At 40.0% G+C, this 23,676-nt stretch overlaps 1 protein-coding gene across 1 annotated transcript in view; it reads left to right on the plus strand.

Annotated features, from left to right (window-relative positions):
- Positions 1-23,676, plus strand: part of LOC140686250 (trafficking protein particle complex subunit 9-like) — a 178,686-nt gene that overhangs the window by 129,570 nt on the left and 25,440 nt on the right. The window contains exon 4 of the mRNA XM_072939964.1: positions 15,480-15,613. Within this exon, the coding sequence (XP_072796065.1) occupies positions 15,480-15,613 (134 nt within the window). The remainder of the gene's footprint in view (positions 1-15,479; positions 15,614-23,676) is intronic.

Genomic DNA, 23,676 nt, shown 5'->3' on the forward strand with positions numbered 1-23,676 from the left:
AAATATACAAGACTTGATAACAGCATGTTAATTGAAAGGAAGCAGACACAAATGCCCACATATTGTTGATTTCAGTGATATGAAAAGCCCAGAATAGGCACATGCAGAGGCAGAGAGCAGGTGATGGTTGGAAGGAGCTGGTTGGAGGGGGATTAGGGAGTGACTGCTAGTGACAGGGGGATTCTTTTGGGGTGATGAAGTGTTCTGGAAATAGAAGGTGATGAGGGCTGCACAACCGTGAGTGTGCAGAAGACTGCTGAGCACTGTCTCTGGGAGTGCCTGTTGTCGGGGCATCTTTATTTTTTTCTCATCCTGCAATGTGAAGAATCATCTTCTGCTCTGGCCATTCTACTCCTGTGAGTGGTGCGGGTCAGAGACTTTGTAGAGTCATGTTTCTTTTTTCCCCCTGGCTGAGTGTAGGCAAAAAAGATTTAAGCCTGAGAAAGTGCTCCATCTGCAGAAATGTCTTTTAGATTTGCATGGTGTAAAAATCTTGAGATCTTTTAATCATTGAGGCCAGTCTGTGGGGGGAAATACCCCGTGAAGCCTGGGTGAGCCGGGGAAGAGCCGCGCTTCTCTCCCAGACACGGGTGGGGATTGCACCCCCGTTCAGGCAGTGAAGGGCCCAGACCCGTGAGCAGAGTTGACAATCGTGAATATTTACGTGTATCCGCTGCTTCATCTTGGATATTAATTTCAAGCTGAGTCAGTTTGTGGCGGCAGCCTCATCCTACATCAGGAATTTATAGTATCTGCTCTTTGAGGTGAAGACCTGACAGACTTGATTATTTAACAGTCTGCCTTGAATTGATATCTCAGATTCCTTTGTCAAAAGCAAACAGCAGAAATACAGAATTCCTTTAATGCCAATGTGACCTGGAACGAGTTTAGTCTCTGTGCCTCAGTGGCCTTATCTGTGAGTGGGAAAGATGATAACAGTGCTTCCCTCAGAGGAGCTGGTGAGGGGAGAGTCAGAAGCACAAATGGAGGACTTACAAAAGATGCTCTTGAATGACCGAATTTAGTGCTCTCAGCCTGGTGAGGCCTGAGGGGCAGAGATGTCAGAACAGAGCAGTCCTAGCCGGAGCTCGATCCGTGATGGAAGCTGTTATGATCAGTATCACCACTGTGCGTTATCAGGTAATTTTAAGACTTGGTAATATGAATTCTTGAATAATGTTAAAGGACTAGACATCTCAGATCCAGTTTACATAGTCCTCAAGATTTCTTCTGAGAAATGGATGGTTTCTTCCCCATCTTAAATCTGAGATGAGTCTCTAAAAAAATTCTGTATTCCTCCATCTTTTTGCTTTAATTTTCCATTTCCTAAAAAACCATGTTTTTAAATGGAGTTAATGGGGACTGAACTGAGTGCCTCATGCATGTTAAGCACTTACTCTCCCAAATGAGGTGTAATCTCCTCCGTGATTTTTGTTAAAATTTACTTTCTTAGTTTACAGAGGTAAGAGGCCTCTAATTCTTTTTCTGGAGACTTGTCCATGAACCTGTAAATCTATAATTAATGGACAAAATTTGGTTTATTAAAAAATCATTAGAATATTCTACAATTCATCCAAAAAGAAATGCTCATTGACTTAAAATGTTTCTCCTTTAAGGGGATTTCTCCTGTTTGGTCTAGCTTAATTTGTTAACAGCCATCCTCATCATCATAATGACCAAACTCACTGTGAGTGGACACCTACCTAAGGCTAAAATATTTTCCTCATGTTTTAATTCATAGCAGGTGTTTGATTGTAGGTATCAGTGTCTCCTTTTTTGCAGCTGAGGGATTGAGAGATGGAGCAGCTTGTCCCAAATTACACGCAGCAGGCTGTGGCTAGCTCGGTGCTGGAACCCAGGCTGCACAGAATGCATTCTTAATTGCTCCTCTTATCAGCCTCCCGTTAAGTGGTTACCCGAACACCTGTGACTCCATAAACGGCCGAGTTTAGTGATCTCAGACTGATGAGGCCTTGAAAGGAGAGACACCATTGAGAAGTTGAGACAGAGTGGCAGAAATTAAAATTGTTCATTTTCACAAATTTTTGATTCTCAGGTAATTACATAAAAAGTTATTTTTTTTATTTTAGTGCTCTGTAAGCACTAAAAACAAAACATTAAAAATAATTATAGTGCAAAAGAGAAGTGAGCTCTTAAAGTCCAACCACTGCTAATGATGTTGCTTGTTTTTCTCTTGTGGCCCTTTTTGACAGAAATACTTACAAAGACTGAATTGGTTTTATGTAGTTTTAATATGGAAGAAAAGATTGTCAGTGAATATTGTAAGAAAAGTCTTTACTCTTTTCTTTCCTGTTGATGAATATGTACTTTATTTTCATGGCTTATGTACATTTCCTCATTTGTGAAATTTGAGTAATATCGTTTAATTTGTCTGACTGTGAGAGGTAGATGCCTTGTATACAAAGAACCCAAGAGGTGCTTAATAAAAGTGTGCTGTCACAATGACAGATATTTTAGAAGGATCAACTCTGAATACTAAAGAGTGTCGCTTATTTCTGATACATATTCAATATATATTTGTATGATATATTTGAATATGGTTTAAAGTAACAAGGATTCATTTTTTTTTTTTGGTGTAGTATGAAGTTTTAATGAAATCTGTATCATTCTAGTGAGACAGGGACTAGTTAAATTGCCTTAATCAGATGACCTTGAAGATTATTTACACAGAATATGTATTGTTACAAATCAGAATTTATGTTGCCGTGTAACCATCCACTCAGACATTTAAATTCGTGGGATTCTGACCAGATCCGTTAAGTTTAGTAAAATCCATATTGATCATTTTCAGGGAATAAGCTCCTCTATTTTGTGATTAAAGAAAATTTTGATTTTTTTCTACATTCTTAACAGGTTTAAAATATCAAAACATTGATTTGACATGTCACTTTTTTAATAGAGAGAATAAAGCTCATGCTGTTTTATTATGTAAATAAATGTTTTTGTATGGCAACAAAATTGTATGATATCCTGGCTCTTTTAGTATTTTGCAAGATACTTAGATAACCTACTGTTGGAAAAATACAAACGTGAATTTTATGAATATAGGCCTAGTACAGATCTGTTGGTTTTTGCTACAGTGCAAGACATGAGGCCTAGGATGCCTTTGCTGCTGATTGCCAGGAGGACAGATCCCATGTCTCAGTTTCCCCTCCTGTAAAATGAAGTGGCTGAACTGGATTCTTTCCTCTTCTAAGATGAGTTTCCATGAGCCTATATCTTCTGTTTATATTCAGGAGTATTAGCAATATCAGATTAAATACTGAATATCCCTCCTTTCCCCCGAATCAAAGTGCAGCATGTGCTATATAAGTTTTATTTATCTGATTCTCGTTACTGATCCTACAGGCAATTTTTGTGTTGCATCTTTCCTGGTAACCTGGAAGGTCATTTTACCCATAGGTGGCACTGTTGCACCTACTTACAGTCTTAACTTTCCTGTTTGTAAAAGGAGGCTTAAACAACGTTATTTTATTTTGATTACTTTACTTAATGCTTCAGAATAGCCCAATGTCCATTATATCTGTCTAACTGGAAAAGTTATTCTGCTTATATCTTAGATTTATTCTGTCATCTCACTGTGAACATTTCAGACTTTCTGTGCAAGCAATGGGAAAATCGGGCTTTTCTTCTAGTGTTAGAAACCAGTGAGCCGGGATTTTATAAAACAGCTAGAAGCGGCATCTGGACGACCTTAAAGGTGAAAAGTGTATTGAGTTCCCTGAGTTTTGACCCCGCCGCTGTGTGTTAATTGGTGGTAGGAAATTTGGTACATATACGAAGGGGTGTAGTTTTTGATATGGTTTGCCTGCACGCGCTGCCACTGAGCCACTTGAGCCTGAGTCAGTTCGTTTTGAGTTTTTCCCTCGTCTATGAGATGGGGACATTCGTATCTGATTTGTAGAATTGTGAGAATTAGAAATTATGTGCAGTGTTTACCACAGTGTGTATGTCAAGAGGGCTCTTAAACTTTAGCTGCTGTTTTGTGTGAAGCCATCATTTGAGAGTCTTTGGCAATTACTAAGAAACAGGAAAATAAGAAGAGATGGTTTTATGATGAAAGATATTTGAGGAGGTTCCATATTTCCTATACCCATAATTTAGCATCAGCAGAGTCAGAACTGTTACACAGTCGCCCTAAACCAACGTTAAGCCACAGAATTATTTGTTACTTCATATATTTTGGGGTTTAAGGAGATCCAATACTTATACATATGTTGTCTCCAGCAGCCTACTGAGAGATGACACAAAAGAGTATACAGGCAATAAATGTCTTCTTTGTTACTGATGAAGCCACGTTCTCCATGAACTTCAAGGCTGTGGGAAAATGCGTGTCATGATACTGTGTCCCAGAAATACAGACTCACCCTGTCCCATGTAGCTCTGGGCCACAGCGAGCCTTCCCTTGAGAAGACCTGCCCTTTCATGCACAGGGCTTTCCTGACATGGAGCTGAGCATCCCGCGTGCTTCCCAATGGTGACCAACACTGGAGTAAAAGGAAGGGTTTCACATGCCCTGCTTGTCTCCCCGGACTCACACCTCACTCTGTTAGTGTAATGAGTGCTAGCTGTGGGCCAGGGGCCAGGGGTGTGAAGGGAGAAGAACCCTCCATGGCCCAGAGGAGTGGTTAGGAGACATCCACTCCCTCAGTTTAAACAGGTGGTTGGATGGAACATAAGGGTGCTCCCCAAGAGTGTGTAAAAGGAGAAATAAGGATTTTATTTGGGACTTAGGCTAGCCAGGAAACAGATAAGATGATTAGAGGGGAGACTTGTAAAACAATTTGATATTAAGTTGACATTTGTTGAACACCCAAAATGTGCTACATTCTTTTCTGAGCATTTTACAGAAATGAATCCTTCAATCTTCTCAACAAGCGAGTAAGGAAGGTTTGATTGTTATCCCAGTTTTACAGTGTGGAAATTGAGGCACACAGAGGGTAATTAAGTTGGCAAAATCACAGAACTAGTAATTGGCAGAGCTGGTATTTAAACCCTGGCTGTCTGGTTTTGAGGTTCCCAGAGATGGGCTTTGGGTGTTTAGCATTATCGACATCCCTGAATCTTTATACCTCTGTGCATCAGTTAGCCTAGAAAGGACAGGGAAAGGAGTGTTACACAGGAGCTCATAGTCATGTCTTGCCGCTGTCCACGGAGAGTGCACCGTGATTGGCGTTAATTGACTTCTGGGCAGTAGATCTGTTCGTATAATAGAAATATAGTCCATTGAATTAATCTAGAAACCCTTCCTGCTCCGTTTCTGTCCATGCTTGCCATGTGACTGCCTGCCCGTGATTGGGCCGTGGAGGAGAAAATGTACTCATGGTTGAACTCTGATATTTCAGTCTGGTTCATAGATTCACGTCTTCGGTTACATTAAAAATTTAAGTTTCTGGTTTTCTTGCATCAGTGTCTCATGAGCTTGGTTAATGTGAAACCAGTCCATGGGAGCCCAGGGATGATGACGGTATAATTTCTGAGCACGTTGAGGCACTTCTACCCGTGCAGACATGGCTGGAGGATGTCCAGCTTCCTCACTGATTTCCCCCAACAGCATGGTCCTCTCTCACCCCTGGATGTGAGGTTGGGAGCTCTCTGAGTAGGCCAGTCAGAGGCCGAGTCCACCAATCAGAAAATGATGAAGTACCTGGAAGTGGGTATAATAGAAGACAAGGGCTTCCAGGTTGTCAGATGGGCTGTTCGAGTCCATTTGGTGAAAAGCTGTCCACTGTCTGTGGTTGAGCTACTTCTTTGCTGTTGAAAAGTCTGGAGTAGATGAAGGGATTTTAAAAAGCAGAAAGGAATGATTTCAGGTGGTACGTCCACACCGGTGAGAAGTGATGAATGACCGCCGTTGTGAGTCATAGACAGTCTTACAAACTTCATAAACCAGCTTTAAAAGCTCTTCCATCTGAGTGCACTTCATATGGGGTCCAGATCATCACTGGTCGCACTGTGAGGGCAAGTAACTGATAATGGCAGAAAGGACACGGAGGCATCAAAAAGGTCTCAGTCACTTTCCCTGTTTAAAGGATGCAGCACAGTGTAATATATTTGAGCTGGTTTTTCACTGAAAAGTTTTTAGTGTTTTCTGGGACTCCCCAGTGCCCCAAGGTTCCATGCAGCTGGGTGTCCCCTCAGTGCAGCTCTGTCAGCGCTTGCCCTGGGCTGATGCGGTTTCACGGGGAGCAGGACAGTCAGCGTCCCCGGCTCCTCCAAGCTCCGTCTCCTCATCCGCAGAGCCGGGTTTCTCATCCGTGTCTACTTAGTAGGGTTGCTGAGAATCACACGTGATGCTTCAGGTGTGACTTTTGGTTGTCTCTGTGATTGGCATATAGTTAATATTTGATAGAAACACTTGTTTTTTTAGTATAATTGTAGCACCTAGATTGCAGTGGTTTTTAGTCTGCATTTTTTATAACTTTATTCTTATTTTTAAATATGCACTTATTTTTATTTATTTTTTTTTTGGAGGTACTGGGGACTGAAGCCAGGACATTGTGCATGCTAAGCAGGTGCTCTACAACTGAGTAATACACACCCTCCTTTTCTGCACTTGAAGGTAAATATTGCTATACACAAAATAGCTCTTAAACACCATCATGGGACCTAGTCACTGTATAGACAATTGAACACGTATACTATTTCAATAGGAATAAATGTTTTTGAGACATACATTTCTGAATCTGTTAATGTGCTTAAAAACGATCATAGGTAGTGATAAACACGAATCTTTGATCCAGTACTTCTTAGAGACTGTTTTGCCATCAAGGGAAATTACATTCTACAGAGAAGGCTAATTGGGTCTCTTTGATATTTAGATGGTTTAGCAGATGATGAAGGCTTTCAAAAGCTGACAGTTTTGTATTTTAAAGTAACTACAAAGTTACCTTCTACAAGTTGTAAGTACTAAGCTTGTGAAGTGCCCAGTAATCCAGGGGGTATGTGTCTGTGTCTGTGTCTGTGTCTGTGTGAACGTTGGTGTGTGTGATTTCAGGAAGGTAGAAAGAAATTCCATATAGACTTCTGATACCTTTCTCCTCCATTTCAAGGTGTTGGCATATATTTACACTAATAAATTGATATTCAGTTGTCATTTGGCATATTGGGAATAAGACTTTCTCATACTTGTTTCAGAAGGATTAGGGAGCATGTGCTTAGGAAATGGGAGGAGATAGAGGCAGGGAGGTTCTTTAAACTTTGTGCAGAATTAGAAACAGTAACTTTTCTCTTTTCTTCTAAAGCAAACTGGCACTGAATTGTAACATACTATTACTCAGAATTGCTTTTCTGATCAGATACATGTACCTCAGATTTTTAAATGCAACATGAATGATGAAATGTGTTTTAGCAGTTATTTTTAAAAGTAGTCTCTTTTCAAGTAAAAGGCTATATCCTGTTCTTTCTTCTAGCGGTACAAGAAATTCTCATTGTTCTGTTGTAATGATCTATGTGCTTACTTTCTTTTTTTTTTTTCTTTAAGTGCTTTTTTCATTGTGGTTTGAATGAATGTTTAAAATTTCTGGATTTTGATCTTTAGAATATGCTGATTTCTCAGAACTGTTAAAAACCTGATTGTTCACTGCTCCTTGTTTGGTGGGGCACCCTATTGATTTCTGTTGTCTGTTAAAGAGTGAAATTCTTCCTCTAGCCTGCAGATCATTAAGTGAATGGTTTGCAGTGTGCCTTTAAAATTATTTGTATGCATTGAGCATGCTTGTCCAGTGAATTTTAAATTGACTCATTGTAATGACTTTGATTTGATTCTGTGTCTTTTGCTCCTCTCCACAAGAATTTGAATTCTCTGTTGCATTTTGTATACGTGTTCTTAACAGGGGAAGAAATTTTGCATTTTTTACAGAGGTGGGTTTTCCTATCCCCTCTGAATGCCTTCTAAAATTGATACAATAAAAATCAGTTATTGCAGTGCATAAATATTTCATAAATTATTTTTTGGCATAATCAGAAACAATGACCAAGAATGATAATAAAAAATACGAAAACCTTCCTTCCTTTGAAGAATAGAAATCAGGTAGTCAGGCTCCCTCATGCTTTGTGCCTGACACACTTAATCTCATGTCATTGTGTATCATGATTCGGAGATGGTATTGTTTCAGGTTTATAGATTTTTGTTTTAACATTTGTGTTGAATTCTTTCTCCAGGCTGATGTTTCCTGTTGGGTTTGTGGAAAGAGTAGAAGGGAAAAAAATACTTTGTTTTGTTTTCAGGAGGCCTGAGTTGATGGGAAAAGAGTTGAGGGTGGGCTGAGGAAAAGAGTGACACTCCCTCTCCTCCTGGTTGAAATTGATAAACAAAGAAATCAATTAAGTATATCGATATTTGACCAAAAGTAGTTAGCGAGCCCAAACTGGCTAGAAATGCACAATGGAAATTACTGAATTCAGCTTCAGAATGAGGTGCTTTACCAAGTAGAAACAGCTTAGAGCAATCAGAAAATCAGTAATATGATGAGATATAAATGGAATATTATATCTTTTATTGCTGAAACTTTTCTACGTTAAGTTGTGTAGAGCTAAAATTAAGTTTCAATCACCAGGAGTTAAGAGAGTGAGTGGTACTGTAGGATCGTTATTCACGGATGTGCCTAGACCCTGATAGAGTGGCTGAAGATGGCAGGAAAAGACCCACATCCAGGATTTTCATCCTAGGGTGTCCTCCATAATGGTTCCATGTGGAAGCAGATGATTGGGTTAACAAATTGTAACACACCCCAGTCGACTCTGAATTTTAAGAAGAAAAAATATGCTTTGATACTGCTTTACAAGCAAGTTCCTGTGCATCCTCACTCCAGACTCCTTGCCTTAAAAAGCAGAGACAATGCTTTGCTTGTGTAGTTGAGGTTTTAGATAGCACTCTGCTGGTTGTAAAGCAAGGACCGAGACCCTCAGCTATAAATGCTGGGCTTGTGTGTTGTTAGATAATGTATTATCCCCAAAACAAGGACCTGGCTGGTCTGGTGGTCTGCTTTTTAATGAACATATCTAAAAATGTATCTTGTTCCCCTCACCCCATGACTTCCCTAAAGATACACTAATCCTTTGTACTCATTGTGTATTCTACAATCTCTGCCTCATCCTGTCTTTCCCGAATTTCCTCCTTACTATCTCACAACTGTTAACGAAGTTTTCCTTTGATTATACCCTATAAATATGGGAGCATTTGAGAGGCTCATGGAGATGGCTCCCTAATCCCTCTCGATTTCTTGACTTTTTCCACAGAGCCTTGAATAATCATTCCGTGTCAGTAAGACTTCTTCCAGCCAGAACCCACAGTTCCAGGTGAGAAGGATGCAGGCTTTATCTCTCCTACCGGAGGCAGAGACAAAAGAGAATTGAGATATGCTCCCCCGTGATCCCTTCCTGCCCCAGGTCTACTGCAGTTCACCTGCAGCCTTCTGGCCTCTGCTCAGAGGGCCTCTGTCCCAGGACTGACCTCAGCGTTTTCTTCCCTTGTCAATATTTCCTGTGCCTTTCAGAACTTGGTCTCTTCTCTGCAATTCAAACCTGGCAGATGTGATGGTGGTCAGCGTGCTGGTGGGCAGTCCTTTGGGGACCCCCAGGAGCCATGCTGATTCTCCTTAGTCTCTCAATCGGGGTTACAGAACAGTCGAGCACCGAAGGAAGCCCATTCTCGAGATGCCAACAGAGCATTTCATCACTTTCATTTTATTTTTCAATTTTTGGTGGAGAAATTATTTGTAGTGAACTGTTCCAGATATTTGCCGCCTGCTTTCCTCATCACCATTCCTTGTTGTCTCTGGTGCTAGTTTTATAAACCAGGTTTCTTCTCTGGTCATTTCTGGCAGCTGGGCTTGCCGAATCCTTGATCTGTATTTGAAACAGAATGCTTCCTCGTGATGTCAAGGTGATTTTCCTATTTCTGAATATTTCGTGTACACTCAGCAACTGTTTCAAGTGAAATGCTCTTGTCCAATTTCGGTTAACTCACATTTGCTGATCTCCTGCTTTCATGCTGAGAGCAGTTTCTTTTTCCTCTAATAAAAGTTAGCAATTTGCATTTACTATGGAAGATACTGGCCCAAGGTCCTTTTGTTCTTAAGAGTTTTAATACAATTCACCCATTAAAATGTACATCGGTTTTTACTCTATGCCCAGAATTGTGCATCCCATTCAATCTTAGAATATTTTCATCCCCCCAACAGGAAGCCCTGTACGCACAAGCAGTCATTCCCATCTTCCCCATCCTCCCCCAGCCCCAAGGAGCCACTTTTCTCTCTGTGGATTTGCCTGTGCTGGACATTTCATGTAAATGGAGTCACTTCATATAAGTGGAAACGTCTATTGTGACTGACTTCTTTCACACTGAGTAACGTTTTCAATATTTGCTCATGTTGTGGCCTTAGTCACTATTCTATGCTATGCTATTGCTGAATAACATTCCACTCTATGGCTGGGCCCCACTGTTTACCCATTCATCAGGTGATACGCATTTGGGTTGTTTCTGTTTTTGGCTGTGATGAGTAATGTCGCCGTGAACACTCATGTGGTATTATTTATGTGGATATTTGTTTTCAATTCTCTTACGTGTGTGCCCAGAGAGCAGAATTGCTGGGTAAGACAGAAACGAAATGTTCAACTCTCTGAGGCCCTGCCAGGCTGTTTTCCAAAGTGGCCACGCTGTGTTACATCCTCACCAGCAAGGGCTGCGTGCTCCGCTTCCTCTGTGTCCTCTTTAGTGCTTGTTACGCTTTTTTTTTTATTATACCCTATTGTAGTGAGTGTGAAGCGGTTTCTCCTAGTGGTTTTGACTTGATTTCCCTTACAGCTAATGCTATTGAACATCATTATATTGTGCTTTATGGACATTTGTATATTTTCCTTGAAAAATACCTTTTCAGATACTTTATTAACCTTTTAATTGAGTTGCCTTTTTATTGTTGAGTTGTAGGGTTTTTTTTTCTTCATTTTGAGATACAAATTCCTTACCAGATAAGTGATTTGAAAAAATTTTCTCCTCTGTGTTGTTGTTTCACTTTCTGGATGGTGCCCTTTGAAGCAAAGTTTTAAATTTTGATGAACTGCAATTTGTCTCTGTTTTCTTTGTTTCTTGTGCTTTTGGGGTATTATTTAAACTCTGAGGTATTTTATTTAAGCTTTTATATATAAAATAACTTAATTCTTAGGACCGTTATAGGAGATGGGTGCAGTTGTTGTCCCCAGTCTATGGATAGGAGACTGAGATGCAGAAAATTTCACTGAAATGTCAGTGTCACATCTACCTAGTGCTGTGGGATTTCAGACCCTCATGTTTGTCCCCAGCATTTGTGATCTTCATCACCATGCTCCACTACTGCCTGGAATCGTTAATGAAGATGACTTTCATTTTTTGATTTCTTGTTAGTTTGTTTTCTCATTGGGGACCTCATCTCCTTATTTTCCTTTCGGATATAAGTGTAGATTTATTTTAGGTCTCATGTAGGCAGAAGCATTGCTATCAGTTAACTTCTTTATTACTCACTCTCCAGTGATGATTGTTGCTAGTTGACCTAACCAAGTCATGCTTAAGTCTTTCCTGCTAATGACACTAAAAACAGTCATGACTTATAGAATGCTCAAAGAAAGTACTTGATTGATTTTATTTTGCTACCCAATCAAACCAATCAAGTAAAAACCCCAGTGTTGACACAGACTATAAGCCCTCCAGAATAGGATCACTGTCTTCCTTCTGTTTCATTTATTTGGTCACAGTGTCTGGATAGTGACTTGCTGTCCAGCAGTTTTGTGAGGATATGGTGCTCGTGAATCATTGTAAGCACAGAATTTTGACAACAGACTGTGTTGTTCATTTCACAAGGGAAAAGATAATATAGAAATACTGCTCAGATCTATTTTAAAATTAAGCTTGGAATTTTGAGAAGAATTCAAGAAACCATACAAAGCTCTTTTTCACTAATTTTAGATCTATCTTAGACACATATGGTTACATAGCAGAGTAAGTTATCAAGTACATTTGACAATAGGAGTGTAATATTGATTATTTGTTTTAGTTGAAATATTCTACCTGGGATAAAATAATCAGTGCCCATAAATGAACAAATATGTTTGTATTTCTATGCAACATGGGAGCAGAGCTCATGTTTCTATATAATATGTATGACTGTGTGTTTTAATCTGTCTGTCAGTGTTTTTATAGTTTTTCAGCAATGTTGTAACTTCAGAATTCTTCTAACATATTCACTCCCGATACTACTGCAGTTTGTACTGTGTATCCTATCCTATGCATGGGATTCCACTGTCCCCTCAGTGAGGAATTTCCTCTCCTATTGAGCTAGTAGCAGAGTTAAAGGAACAGTGATTTCAAGGCCTTTGCTCTCCACGTGTTCGCAGTTTCCTGTCAATCACGATTTTCTCTTTCTTGTGTTTTCATTGTGCAATTAGAATTTTTGAAAATAATTATTAATATGTTTCACCAGTCTCCCTAGAAATTTGATGTGTTTGTGCTTTTCAGTTTTCAATTTATGAAAATTGTAAATGCAGACTTGTTTTTAAGTAGTCCTTTTTCACTAGATATTTGTTTACCTCTTTATAGTTAAAATAATTTTCCCCAATGAATGAATCGGTGTGCATGTTTTAAAAGATACTTTAGTTTTTATTTTTCTTATTCTAACAGGTATATTCGTTGTACAGAATTTAGAAAATAAGGATAAACACAATAATACCTTAAAAATGGCCTCTAAGCTCACTTGTAGATACAGTTGTAATGTTTGAAATTGAGAATTACAAGTCCTCTCACTTTGTTCTACTCTTTCAGGTATGTTTTGGTTACTGAGACCCTCGAATTCCCATATGAATTGTAGCAGAAGCTAGTCAGTTATTGCTGAGGAGCCCGCTGGGATTGTGATCAAGACCACGTTGTATGTGTGCTTCACTCTGGGGAGCACTGCCATCCCAAGAATATTGTCATGTGATCCAGGAATTTGCGTGGTTTGTCTTTCCAGGTATTTAGGTCTTCTTTAATTTATTTCAGCAATGTGTATGGTTTACATAGTATTATTTTACTTTAATTTTTGCCTTTATACTGAGGACAATTGTGCAAGGTACCAAGATTAGAATTGTATTATAGCCCCGCAACTTGCTGCCACCATGGACGCTGTGGTCTCTCTTTGCCCTTTGTAAAATCTCGCACAAAATAGGACCTAAGTAAGTCTCTCTTGAAAGAATGATTATATGATTGCTGGATGACGCTTGAGAGTCCTTGTGATGATGTCTTTTTCCCAGACTTTCCCCTCTTCTTAAATATGCCCTTTCTCTTCCTTTCCTCCAGCCTGGGTTTCAGCCTGCCTGTGGCATTGATTTTCCTTGTCTGTGGACTCTTCTTTTCACTAGTTCATGATAATGTTACATGTCGGCTGTGGAAACTTGCTAGATGTCAAGAAAGAGCAAATCCATTGCATGCTAGTATTTTTAGAGTGTGTTATTGAATTATCAATTGAAATTAAATCAGGCTGACCCATTGAGCCATCCCCTGAGCTCTTTTCGCCTTCCTACAGGTGATACTGCTCTCGTTGCTGCATGTGCCCTTCCCCCAGACTTAGTTTTGGAGTTGAGTAAATCACCATCACTGGAGCCCTCTCTTTAAAAGATGAAGAGAACATTTGCTCCTTCTCCCTGCTTGGGGACTTGGATGAGATGAGGTAACAGATAAAGAATGAAGCCCCACCTCATTCTGACCACCGCTCTTTCCGTTCATTTCTCCAGGGGAAGAGTACAATTCAAAAATATAAAGATTGTGAGCTAATGAAATATACAAGACAACCGATCATTTATTAAATACACTTTCATGCCAGAAACAAATGTATTATACACACAAAAAGCACATAAATTACGGTAGTACTGTGGTTACAAACGTGGGCCGAGTTCGAGTCCTGCTCTGGAGTGACAAGTCCTGTGAAATGGAGAACTTGTAGGTCGGCTTAGCCTCTCCCGGACTTTTTTCTTTCCTGCAGAGACAGGGCTCGCTAGTCATCCCTCCCCCGTAGAGGTGCTGTGGGTTGTAAACGACGTGCGTGGGCAGGCCAAGCACAGCTGCTCGTTCCTCGTAAGTGCAGGATAGCACAGCTTTTGCGGTTACGGCTTTATGATCGCACCGTGTAGACCCTCAGTGCTCCGAAGGGATGTCTTGCGGATTGGAGATGGGATTCTCACTTCTGTAAATACCCAAAGATTGTGTTATTGAGCCTTGCTGATATAAATCTATTCTTTAGAAAGTACATAATGTAGATATATTTTTCAAACATGCATGCTTTTTTTCTTTTATTATTTATACTTCTACCCTCTCATCACGTGGTGTGACTTTTGATGGAATCCAGGAAACAGTCCTAAGCCACCTGCCTCTTCACACTTCTTCGTGATGGTTTTCTTCCCTGACTAGAAGAGGGTTTTGCATAGGAAATTTTGTTTGCTCCCCTTCTCTTGGAGTCTCCCTGTTTGTCTGCCCATCTCTCACCTGTCCATCTGTCCATTTCTCTACCCACTCATTTTTCTGACTTGTTCCAAGAAGCACTTCAGGCAGCTTACAGAAGAACAGATACCAAATAAACAGGTGAGAAAATGGGGCCAAGTTCACAAATTGAGGCTCGGAGTTGAGCCTGTGTGAGAGTTGCAGGCGTGAGACACACGCCTCTGCCTTGTGACTTATAAGATAGACAGCATCAATGTGCCTGAGGCTCCCAGCACACACAGGGAAGCAGGGTTTGTGGGAGATGCTCACTGGCTGTGAAATAAATAAGTGGCTTAGTAGAAGCCCAGCCTTTCCAAATACTAAGACTTAGGAGAATATTTTGAGTGTCTTCCAAAATCTGAGTATTGCATCTTTTCTTTTTCAGAGTTTTATGTATAGTTGGTTAACATTCTATACCTGGAAATTTCTCCAAAACTGCTGCCCACGTGAGTCCCATGACTCGGGAATGGGGTGGTTCTGCTCATTGACGGGTGTTGGCCAGAAACGGAAAATGACAGCCTCAAAGGAGCCTGGGATTAAGCAGTTATGTTTTGTCAGTGCTGTAGATTTCAGAAAATGCTTTTACCGTTTCTCTCCATCTGAGGAAGCAGCGTGCTCTCTTCCCAGCATCAGGAGTTCAGGGTCTCGGGATGGTGGGGGCTGACTGCACTGCCGTAAAGACAGCTGAGCTAGTCACTGCATGTGTGGTGCTTTCACGTAGTGCATTTCATGTTTTTTAAAAGGTTTCAACATGTAGTTAATTAACTGAGTTAATTAACATTTAATAAATATGAGGCTTTTTTGAAAAGACAGTTATAGGCAGAATATAAGTTGTGAACACTTTAAAAATGGCTTCATTACTGAAATTTCAGTAAGGAAGATTCAGTTTATCTTATTTATGCCTCTCTTTAAAAGTAACAAAGAAACAAGACAGAAAAAGCAGAGGATTACTTCTGTTCTTCCTCTCGGCTTGCAGGTGCCCTCACCTCCAGTGGCATCCATCCAGACACCAGCACTGACACTGGCCGTGCTCAGAAATGCCTCAGCCCTGAAGACACAACTGACAAATGGAAGGGAGCCGCGTCCTGTTACAGCGGGTGCTCTCACTTTGTGGGTCCTTATGTAACTGCATGGTGTTATTCAGGATCGCCCTTTCTACACTGTGTGACGGTGCTGCGGTGTCTCCTAGTTATTTGTTTCTGTAACTACTCATGTATTTTTTCCAATGTGTGGTACTAGACATCTAAAAATGCATTTTTCAGATGAAAAATAATGTGTATTTAATATAAAAGTCTGAAAAAAGAGTCAAAAGGGTCTATCCTGGTCCCAGTACTCAAAGATAATAATTAACACTTTAACATCTATTTTCTGTTCTTTTCATCAGTGTGTATCAGCTCTGTCATAAAAACCAGCGAGCACTGTGTGCCTGTTTACTGTGTGGAGACCTCCATTTTCCATTCGGCTTATTACACATTTTTCTACAATATTCTATCTCCCCTGACATGATTTTCAATGACCAGTATAGCATTCTGTTTTGTGGAGGCATCGTCCATTTTACTTTGTACTTAAGTAAACTTTTAAATTCCAAGTATACTTAATTGAAATTCTGAAAAGAGAACTGTGGTGGTACCGAAAGTCCCCTACTTCCCTTCCCCTTTTTTCCTGAGAGTAAAAGCTGCTGACAATGTGGAGTATATATTTCATGACCTTTATGCCTTTGTCATATATATATACACACATACATACACGTATATGAGAAATCTATGTATATGTGTGTGTATATATGCTTTATTGAAAAATAAGGCCATACTATATGTTTTCTGTAGCTCGGTTTATTCACTAACGTATATATCATAGACCTCCTCCCACTCCAGACTCACCCGGTCCTTTCAGATAGAGTAAAGGGGTCTCCTGATGTGCAGGTTTGGTCTCTTGTGTAACGACACCTTTCGTGGGAGAGTACTGTGGACAAGGCCTTGGACCACGCTGAAACGCTGCAACTTTAGTGCCCACAGCTCTCCGTGATTTACCGCATCATTGTCTTGATGGTGAACACTTAAGTTTTCTCCATTTTCCACTGTCAGAAAGGGTGTTTGACTGGCATCCTTCTTGTACAAACATTCCTGTGATCTTGTATGAGTATTCCTTTAGCTAAGGTTTCTGGAAATTTAGTCCTTGGATGTGACAACTTCATACATCACAGGATGCTTTCAAGTGAATCTTGAAATTCCTTCTCCTGTGGGGAATGAAAAGATGTAGAATAACTTATGTAACCAATTCTCTATCGCTGGATATGATTTCACTTCAGCATTTCTTCCCACCATTGTAAACAGTGCTGTGCAAATGTTCTGATGAGTACATCTTTTTGAACTGATTTTTTCTAAATGTAACGATTCCTAAAAGTGGAGTTCAGCCTGTGTGCACACACGTTTTTCAGAGTTTACATATCCATTGACATGTCATCCTCCAAAAGATCGCTCACAGTTTGTTGTCTCAAAGATGGACACTAGCTATAATATCTTTTAAACATATTTGCCAATATGACGAGCAAAATGATTTTCATTATTTTAGTTTGCACTTGATGACCAGTGAGGTTTTGAGCATTTTTCACTCATTAGCCATCTGACTTTTAAAAAGTGAATGATCCCTTTTGTCCTTTGCAAACATTTAAGTGGGGGAGCTTCTTGCTGCTTTGTGACAGCTCAATGTGTATTATGAACATTAACCCCTTGTCTTCATCAACATTTATCAGAGAGCTTTTACTTGTCATTTCTTGCCTTTCATTTTGTTCAGTAGGTTCATTATTGTTGTGGCCCAAAATAATCTTAAGATAGTAAATGTCTTCTTTTTGGGTTTTATTCTTAGAAATGCTTTCTTATAATGGTATAAATTTCTTCTGTAGGTTTTTTTAATCTCTAAGATGGAGATGATAATGGTACTTGTTACAGTGAGGAGAAGCTGAATTGATATGAGCAAAGAGTTGTATTTGCTCTTATTAGTACTTTCTAATATTTACATCATTTTCTGTAATTTTTCTTGTGGTCATTTTGACGGGAATAGAATTTGTTTTTTCCAGGTATTCTCTGATTGTAACAAGACAATTATTAAATTCATACTTTGCTTTTTAATTTGAAATCCCACCTGTAAAAAATACTTATGTATACTAGAGTCTCTTTTTGAGCTCATGATTTATTTCTGTCAATCTTACTTTCTTACTCTAGCACTATATCTTACATATTGTAAAAATTTATTTAATATATTACAGTGCGAATTTTTTGATTCTTTTTTCGATCCCTAAATTTCTTGGCTTGTATTATGACTTTATTATTCCTGAAGAACTCTAATATAATTTTTTCAAGTTAAAAAAAAAACAGATAAGTGTTGTCATGGGATTTTTTAGTAATTTTGAATTATCTTTAGGAGAACGTACATCTTTAAAACTGCTTTCCTCCATACAGAAGGTTGATGTCTCTACTTTCACACTTTTACTTTACCCCTCAGTACAGTCCTGTACTTTCTCCATGTACAACATGGGCATTGTTTTTGAGTTTATTCCAGATTATTGTTGATGTTTTTGTTAATTTTTTAAGTGAGAAATTTTTGCTATTATATTTTTTAACTGTTAAAACTGACACCTAGGAAGGCAGATTCGGTTTGTAAATACTCACTTTGTAACTTCTCATTTAAAATTGTAAGTATTAAGTACTTGTTACAGAATCCTTTCTTTTCTGTTTTTAAAAATTTGTTTCCAAGATTCTCAAAATGGTCATAGCTAAGTAGTATAGGTGGGGAGACAGATGGAGAGAAGTAGTGTGGCTCATGTACAAACTGTGAGCACTTTCATGGCTGCCTTTATGCTGGAAAAGCTGATAAACAGTCCAGCTTAAACCAGGGTGGCTTTGTATGCACTTGAAATCCAGCTTTCCTGCCTGTATGATGAAGCCTGGTAGGCGTGGCAGGTAGATGATCAAGGTCGAATGGAGGTTATTGGCTGCACAGAGCACTGTGTCTGAGAATTGGAGACCATCGCCATGGGAAATGCTTGGTGCCAGGAACAATGCAGAGGAGCTGGGGAACCTTGTGTTAAGGATTTTCCAGCCCTGGGAGTGGGAATATCAGACTCTGCATTCAGATCTGAGTTTGAATTCATCCTCTTTAGTTTTCTTGTCCTCTGACTTTTGTCAAGCTATATACCGTCTTTCACTTCCTGTTTTCTTGTCTCTCAAATTAGGAGAATTACAGCCTGCTGCTAGAGTGTTTGATCAGGTTAAATAATTTGTGTCTATAAGATGTCACATACATTCACAAGCTCAGTGAGAAATGGGCTGTCGCCTGTTCTTCTGCAGCTCAGTGCTTGACAAGACATGGGGGAAAGCCAGTCCCTAATTTGTGTGTGATGCAAGTAGGAACAAAATTAATGTCTTGCCTTTCCCTAGCAGTATTCTTACAGCTTTGCTTCATTTACTTCTTTCCTCCTTTCCTTTCCCCTTTCCCATCCTCCACCAAAAGAGCCTCTCAGAAAAATAGATTCAAATTACTTTAAAGGTTGGCTCATCCTCATGAAATGATAGTATCATAAAAAAACTGTGCAAATCCCAGAATATATTTTATATGATTTACACACACACATGTGCGTGCAAACACACACACACACAAAATCAGTCTACCTCCCACTTACAGAGGGAGAAGGTCCACTTTTTCTGAGTTTTCATTCACAGAGAGTGAGAACAATGTCTCTTACACAGACTTTCACCAGGCTTCGTGCATGGTGTTTTTAATTGAATTTCTGTTTGTGGCCATAGATATAGTCTCCTAATAGAAGAGAGAAAGTGGAGACATAGACATTCCGCTGAGATATTGGTGTCATCATATTTTAGTTGTAAAGGACTTAAGACAGCATAGAGTCGCAACATTTTATGGGTGAGAATCCATGATGTTGTAACTTAGACAAGAACCTGGGTCTTCTGCCATCTTGTCCACGCGGGTGAAGAGGCAACTGGGCAGGGGATAGTAGGGATCCTTCCTGCTTCACTTCCATGTTCTTGCTAGTTTTCATTTCAGCTGCCTTTAGTTTATGTTCATGAGGCCACTCATGGGAAGGTCACTCTGTCCTGATAGATTGAGTTTCTTATCAGCGAAAAGCTCTGGACCCACTCATATTTCCCAGAGTTTTCTGCTGACCTGCTGACACTTTATATAATTGAGACCTAAGAAACTACTGAATATAAAATCCTTATTGTTATTGTTTGCCCTCGAGTTCCATAGGAAGGGGTGCTGTCTCAGGCTGTCTAAAGCCAGATCTGAACAAAGATAGGGTGATGGGCTGTGCTGCTGGACCTACACAGTCGAAGGGGATTTCCACCTTAGCTTTATAATCAGGCAGGTTAGTTCAAATCTTGCCTTTACCAATTATTATCTTTGTGTCTTGGAGGAGAAACTGTACTTTTTTGTGTCCAAATTTGTTTATCTGTAAATAAGTTCAGTATTTATTTTAAGGTTTCTGTTTTAGAATTGAATGAGCTAATTCATTCATTTATACCTAAAATAGCGATCGCATGGTTCTATGCTGGTGCCTTGGTAGTTGATTACTAAGGGAATCGGCAGTGAGAATGGGGGTGGGGGACCCCTGGATAATAGAGCTTATATTCCAGGATATGCTTGTAAAAGACTGGATGTGCAGTAGATTTTTAGTAAATATCTACTCCTTTCCTAATCTGCATTGATTGTTTATATATCTTTATACAAATATATTAACAATTTTTATTGCAATTTAAATATTTTTGTAGTATTTACATTATGTATCTATAAAAATACATGAAATAAAATGATTTGACTTTTATTTTCTTTTCAATAAGCAAAACAAAATAAAATAGAAAAGAAAAAAGTCTTGAGGGAGTAGAAATAATTTTATTTCTGTGGAATCAATTCCGTATATTAGGTCTTTGTCATGTTGTTAAACAGCATATAAAATTGATAGGTTGTGACATACTGGAAATGAGGAAACAGTGGAGACATACTACCTCTAATGCAGTCACTCTGTTACCAAGTCCAAACTCGTTCTGCTTGCTGCATGACAGGCCAATAAATGGGGAGATGAGATGTTGGAGTAAGGAATAGTGACTTCATTTGAAAATCTGGCAGACCCAGAAAATGGCATATTGATATCCAGTAGAACTCTCTTCCCCAAAGCAGAATTCAGTCTCCTTTTATACTAAAAAGCGGCGGGGATGTGGTTGGTTGTTGCAAACTTCTCGCTGTACGAATTGTTTGTCCTTGGAATCCTTTGTTCCTGCAGCTGTCCATGGTGGGTCAAATTAAGGTGCCCCCGTAAAACCTCCAAATAAAAGAAAGGTTATTATCTATTTTGCAACTTGCCATCTGTACATAAGTGTAGAAGAGCTAATATCCTTAAAGATCAGAGCCCGGAGAATAGGCTGTCCTGGATATTTCAGGCTAAAGGCAACTTTTTTTTACAAAAGGTGCAGAGATAGCAAGTCGGAGCCTAGAAAACAAGGTACAGGTTTAAAGCCAAACGAACACATCTAACATGGAGTCAAATTTGTTCTTTTCTTTTACAATTTCTTTTTCTAACTCATAAATAATTTTAGTAAGAAACATGAGAAATTTTTTTTATTTTTGCTTCTTAATAACGGATTACAACTACACTTTAGTGAGCAGGGATGCTGTGCGTGCCTTGGGGTCACAGAAAACTCTTGTTGGGGGTGGTCGACCCTGTAACATACCTGATGTCCCGTGAGTGTTGGTGAGGGTCCCCCTAACCAGGGGCTCTCTTCAGGAACCACCATATGGGCATTGACCTCTGGAGACCTCTTTTTCAGCTGCAGGAAATTTTTTCAGATTTTGTGATGGAAAAATCTCTCCAGCTGCAGATAATCAGGGAATAAAGGAAGAGGAAAAGGGCTTGAAGTAGAGTAGAAGAGAAGGACAGAATATCAGGGAACGTGGGGGCTTGGCAGCGGGGCCTCGGGAAAGAGAGGAGCAGAGGTGTGGAGGGTCCCGGCTACGGAACTAGCTCCTGCACCTTTCCCCGCACCCAAGCCACACAGCTTTTAATTGGGCCCAGTACTCCCTCCTGTCTGGATGTCACCCTGGGCAGAACTTTGAGAATCGAAGCTAAGGGGTGGTCAACACTCACCTAGGGGGTCACTGAGGACTTTGCTCAAGTCCACATTGACTTTTCCAGTCATGTGCCTTCACCTGTTCTTTATCTCAGGATCTGAGAAGCAGGAGCAAGGAACTCATGGAGAGATCCAGGAAGATATCTGACTGTGTTAAGAGACGACAGTCACAGTGACACGTGGAGCGAAGACACTTGCAGTAAAGTAAAATAACTTCACAACTATTGCATCAGAGCTGCAAGTGTGAGAGAACCTAAGCCTGTCTCAGAGTGCAGGGGACAAGAGAAAAGGAATGGTAAAATTACCACTGACATTTGAAATTTTGTTAAAAAGAATGCTACTGTTAATTGTATCACTTGAATGTATGCAGGTGTTTTTCTATGAGCATTCATAGGTTCACAAAACCCCACCAGCCACTCTTGCTCCCATCTGGTGTGGGCTTTCTCAAGCACAGTGCCCTTCCTGCTTGGGTGGGCCACGCTGCTGGTCCTCGCCTGGGGCCGGACTGCTACAGGACACTGAGTCCCCGAGGCACGACCTGGGATACATGACAGGAACATCTCTGCTCTTGGCTGAGGGCCTCCGTTTCCCCCTGCAGTGTAAGAATGCCGGTGACTCAGTTAGAAGCATGCATCCAAGCCATCCTTCCGTGTCATCACCATCTAGAAGCGGTGCCTGAATATTCTGAATTTCTGCAGAATGTTGTTTACAATCACCTTGAACAAGTGAGTGTGTGTCCTCTTTCAAGTGGAGGAATTACTGCCGTTTTCCTGGAACTTACTCACCAGTAGTCCATCTGATTTTTCTGTGCTAGGATTCAGTATGGCCTGCTAATAACTCTGCAGTCAGATCTTGAAACCCTGATGAAGATGATTATTTATTTTCTTTCCTTATATGATAGTATTTTACTTTCAAAATTCTGAGTTTTCTGTTCTTGGAGGAATTTTTTTGGGGTTTGGAGAAACAACTTTGCTCTTACCATCTTTGTGACCTGTTGCTATATGCATCTCACCTGTCTTCTGTCACTTGTGAGGCGGTTCCATTTGTGACCCTGTCCGGGTTATTCATGTTATAAAACATAAAATCTGTAAAAGTACAGAACCCTTTTACTCCAAAGACATTCCACAAATACTCCTTTAATCTGGGTGTGGTTTTAACAAGACACAAACATTAGAACATATACTTGCAGGTTGCCAGTGCAAAATCCCCAAATGAATAGTCTAGCTCAACATCTAAAATCTTTCTTATCTACCTTGGATATGTATGGATAAGTGAAGCAGTTTGCTAAGAACCCAAGACCAGGTTTAGGATACAGGCTGATGTAGCTCAGCGGGTCCTCCCAAGCTGATGCTCTGCCAGAGAGTGGGGTTGAGGGGAGAGGGCGTGCCCTGCCCTCCATGACCTGACAGTTTCATGGCAAACACCTTCACAAGGTGAAGAAATTGGAGTTTCTTCTATGAACAGTGGGTCTGAAAAGAGCCCAAAAAGCATGGGAGTGACACAATCCCATTTGTCTCAAGTAGGGGAGAGTGGCTGTGGGGCCACTTGGGAGACTCGTGAGTCCAGGTGGGCAGTGTTGGTGGCTTCCACTTGAGCGGTAGGATAGTGGGTAAAAGCGAACAGATTGAAGGCATGTTTAGATGGTAAAAAGAAAGATTTAAAGCTGTCTGTGAAGGTAGGATGGAGTAAGGCCCAGGTTTCTGGGTGGATTAATGAGTTAAATGATGGTCCTGCTGTGTTCTGAGGAGGGAAAGCTGCAGAGGGATTTCTGGGGGAAAACTGATGAGTTCAGCTGTGGGTAAAGTGAAAGGTTGTTAGATGTGTGGTCTGGGATCTCAGGTGAGAGCCAGTAGTGAGTAGGGAGAGGGGAGAGAGACTTTCAAATAATTTTATCTTGTGAACATACATATAAGGATGAGTAATGACACACTTAACCCCTCTATATTCTGTATTTAAAACCCAGTAACATTTTGCTATATTGGTTGCAGGGGTTCTTAATTTTTTAATACAAATAAAATAAATAGAAACAAAATA

This window comes from Vicugna pacos, chromosome 16, assembly GCF_048564905.1.
Source record: "Vicugna pacos chromosome 16, VicPac4, whole genome shotgun sequence".
Classification (NCBI taxonomy): Eukaryota; Metazoa; Chordata; class Mammalia; order Artiodactyla; family Camelidae; genus Vicugna; species Vicugna pacos.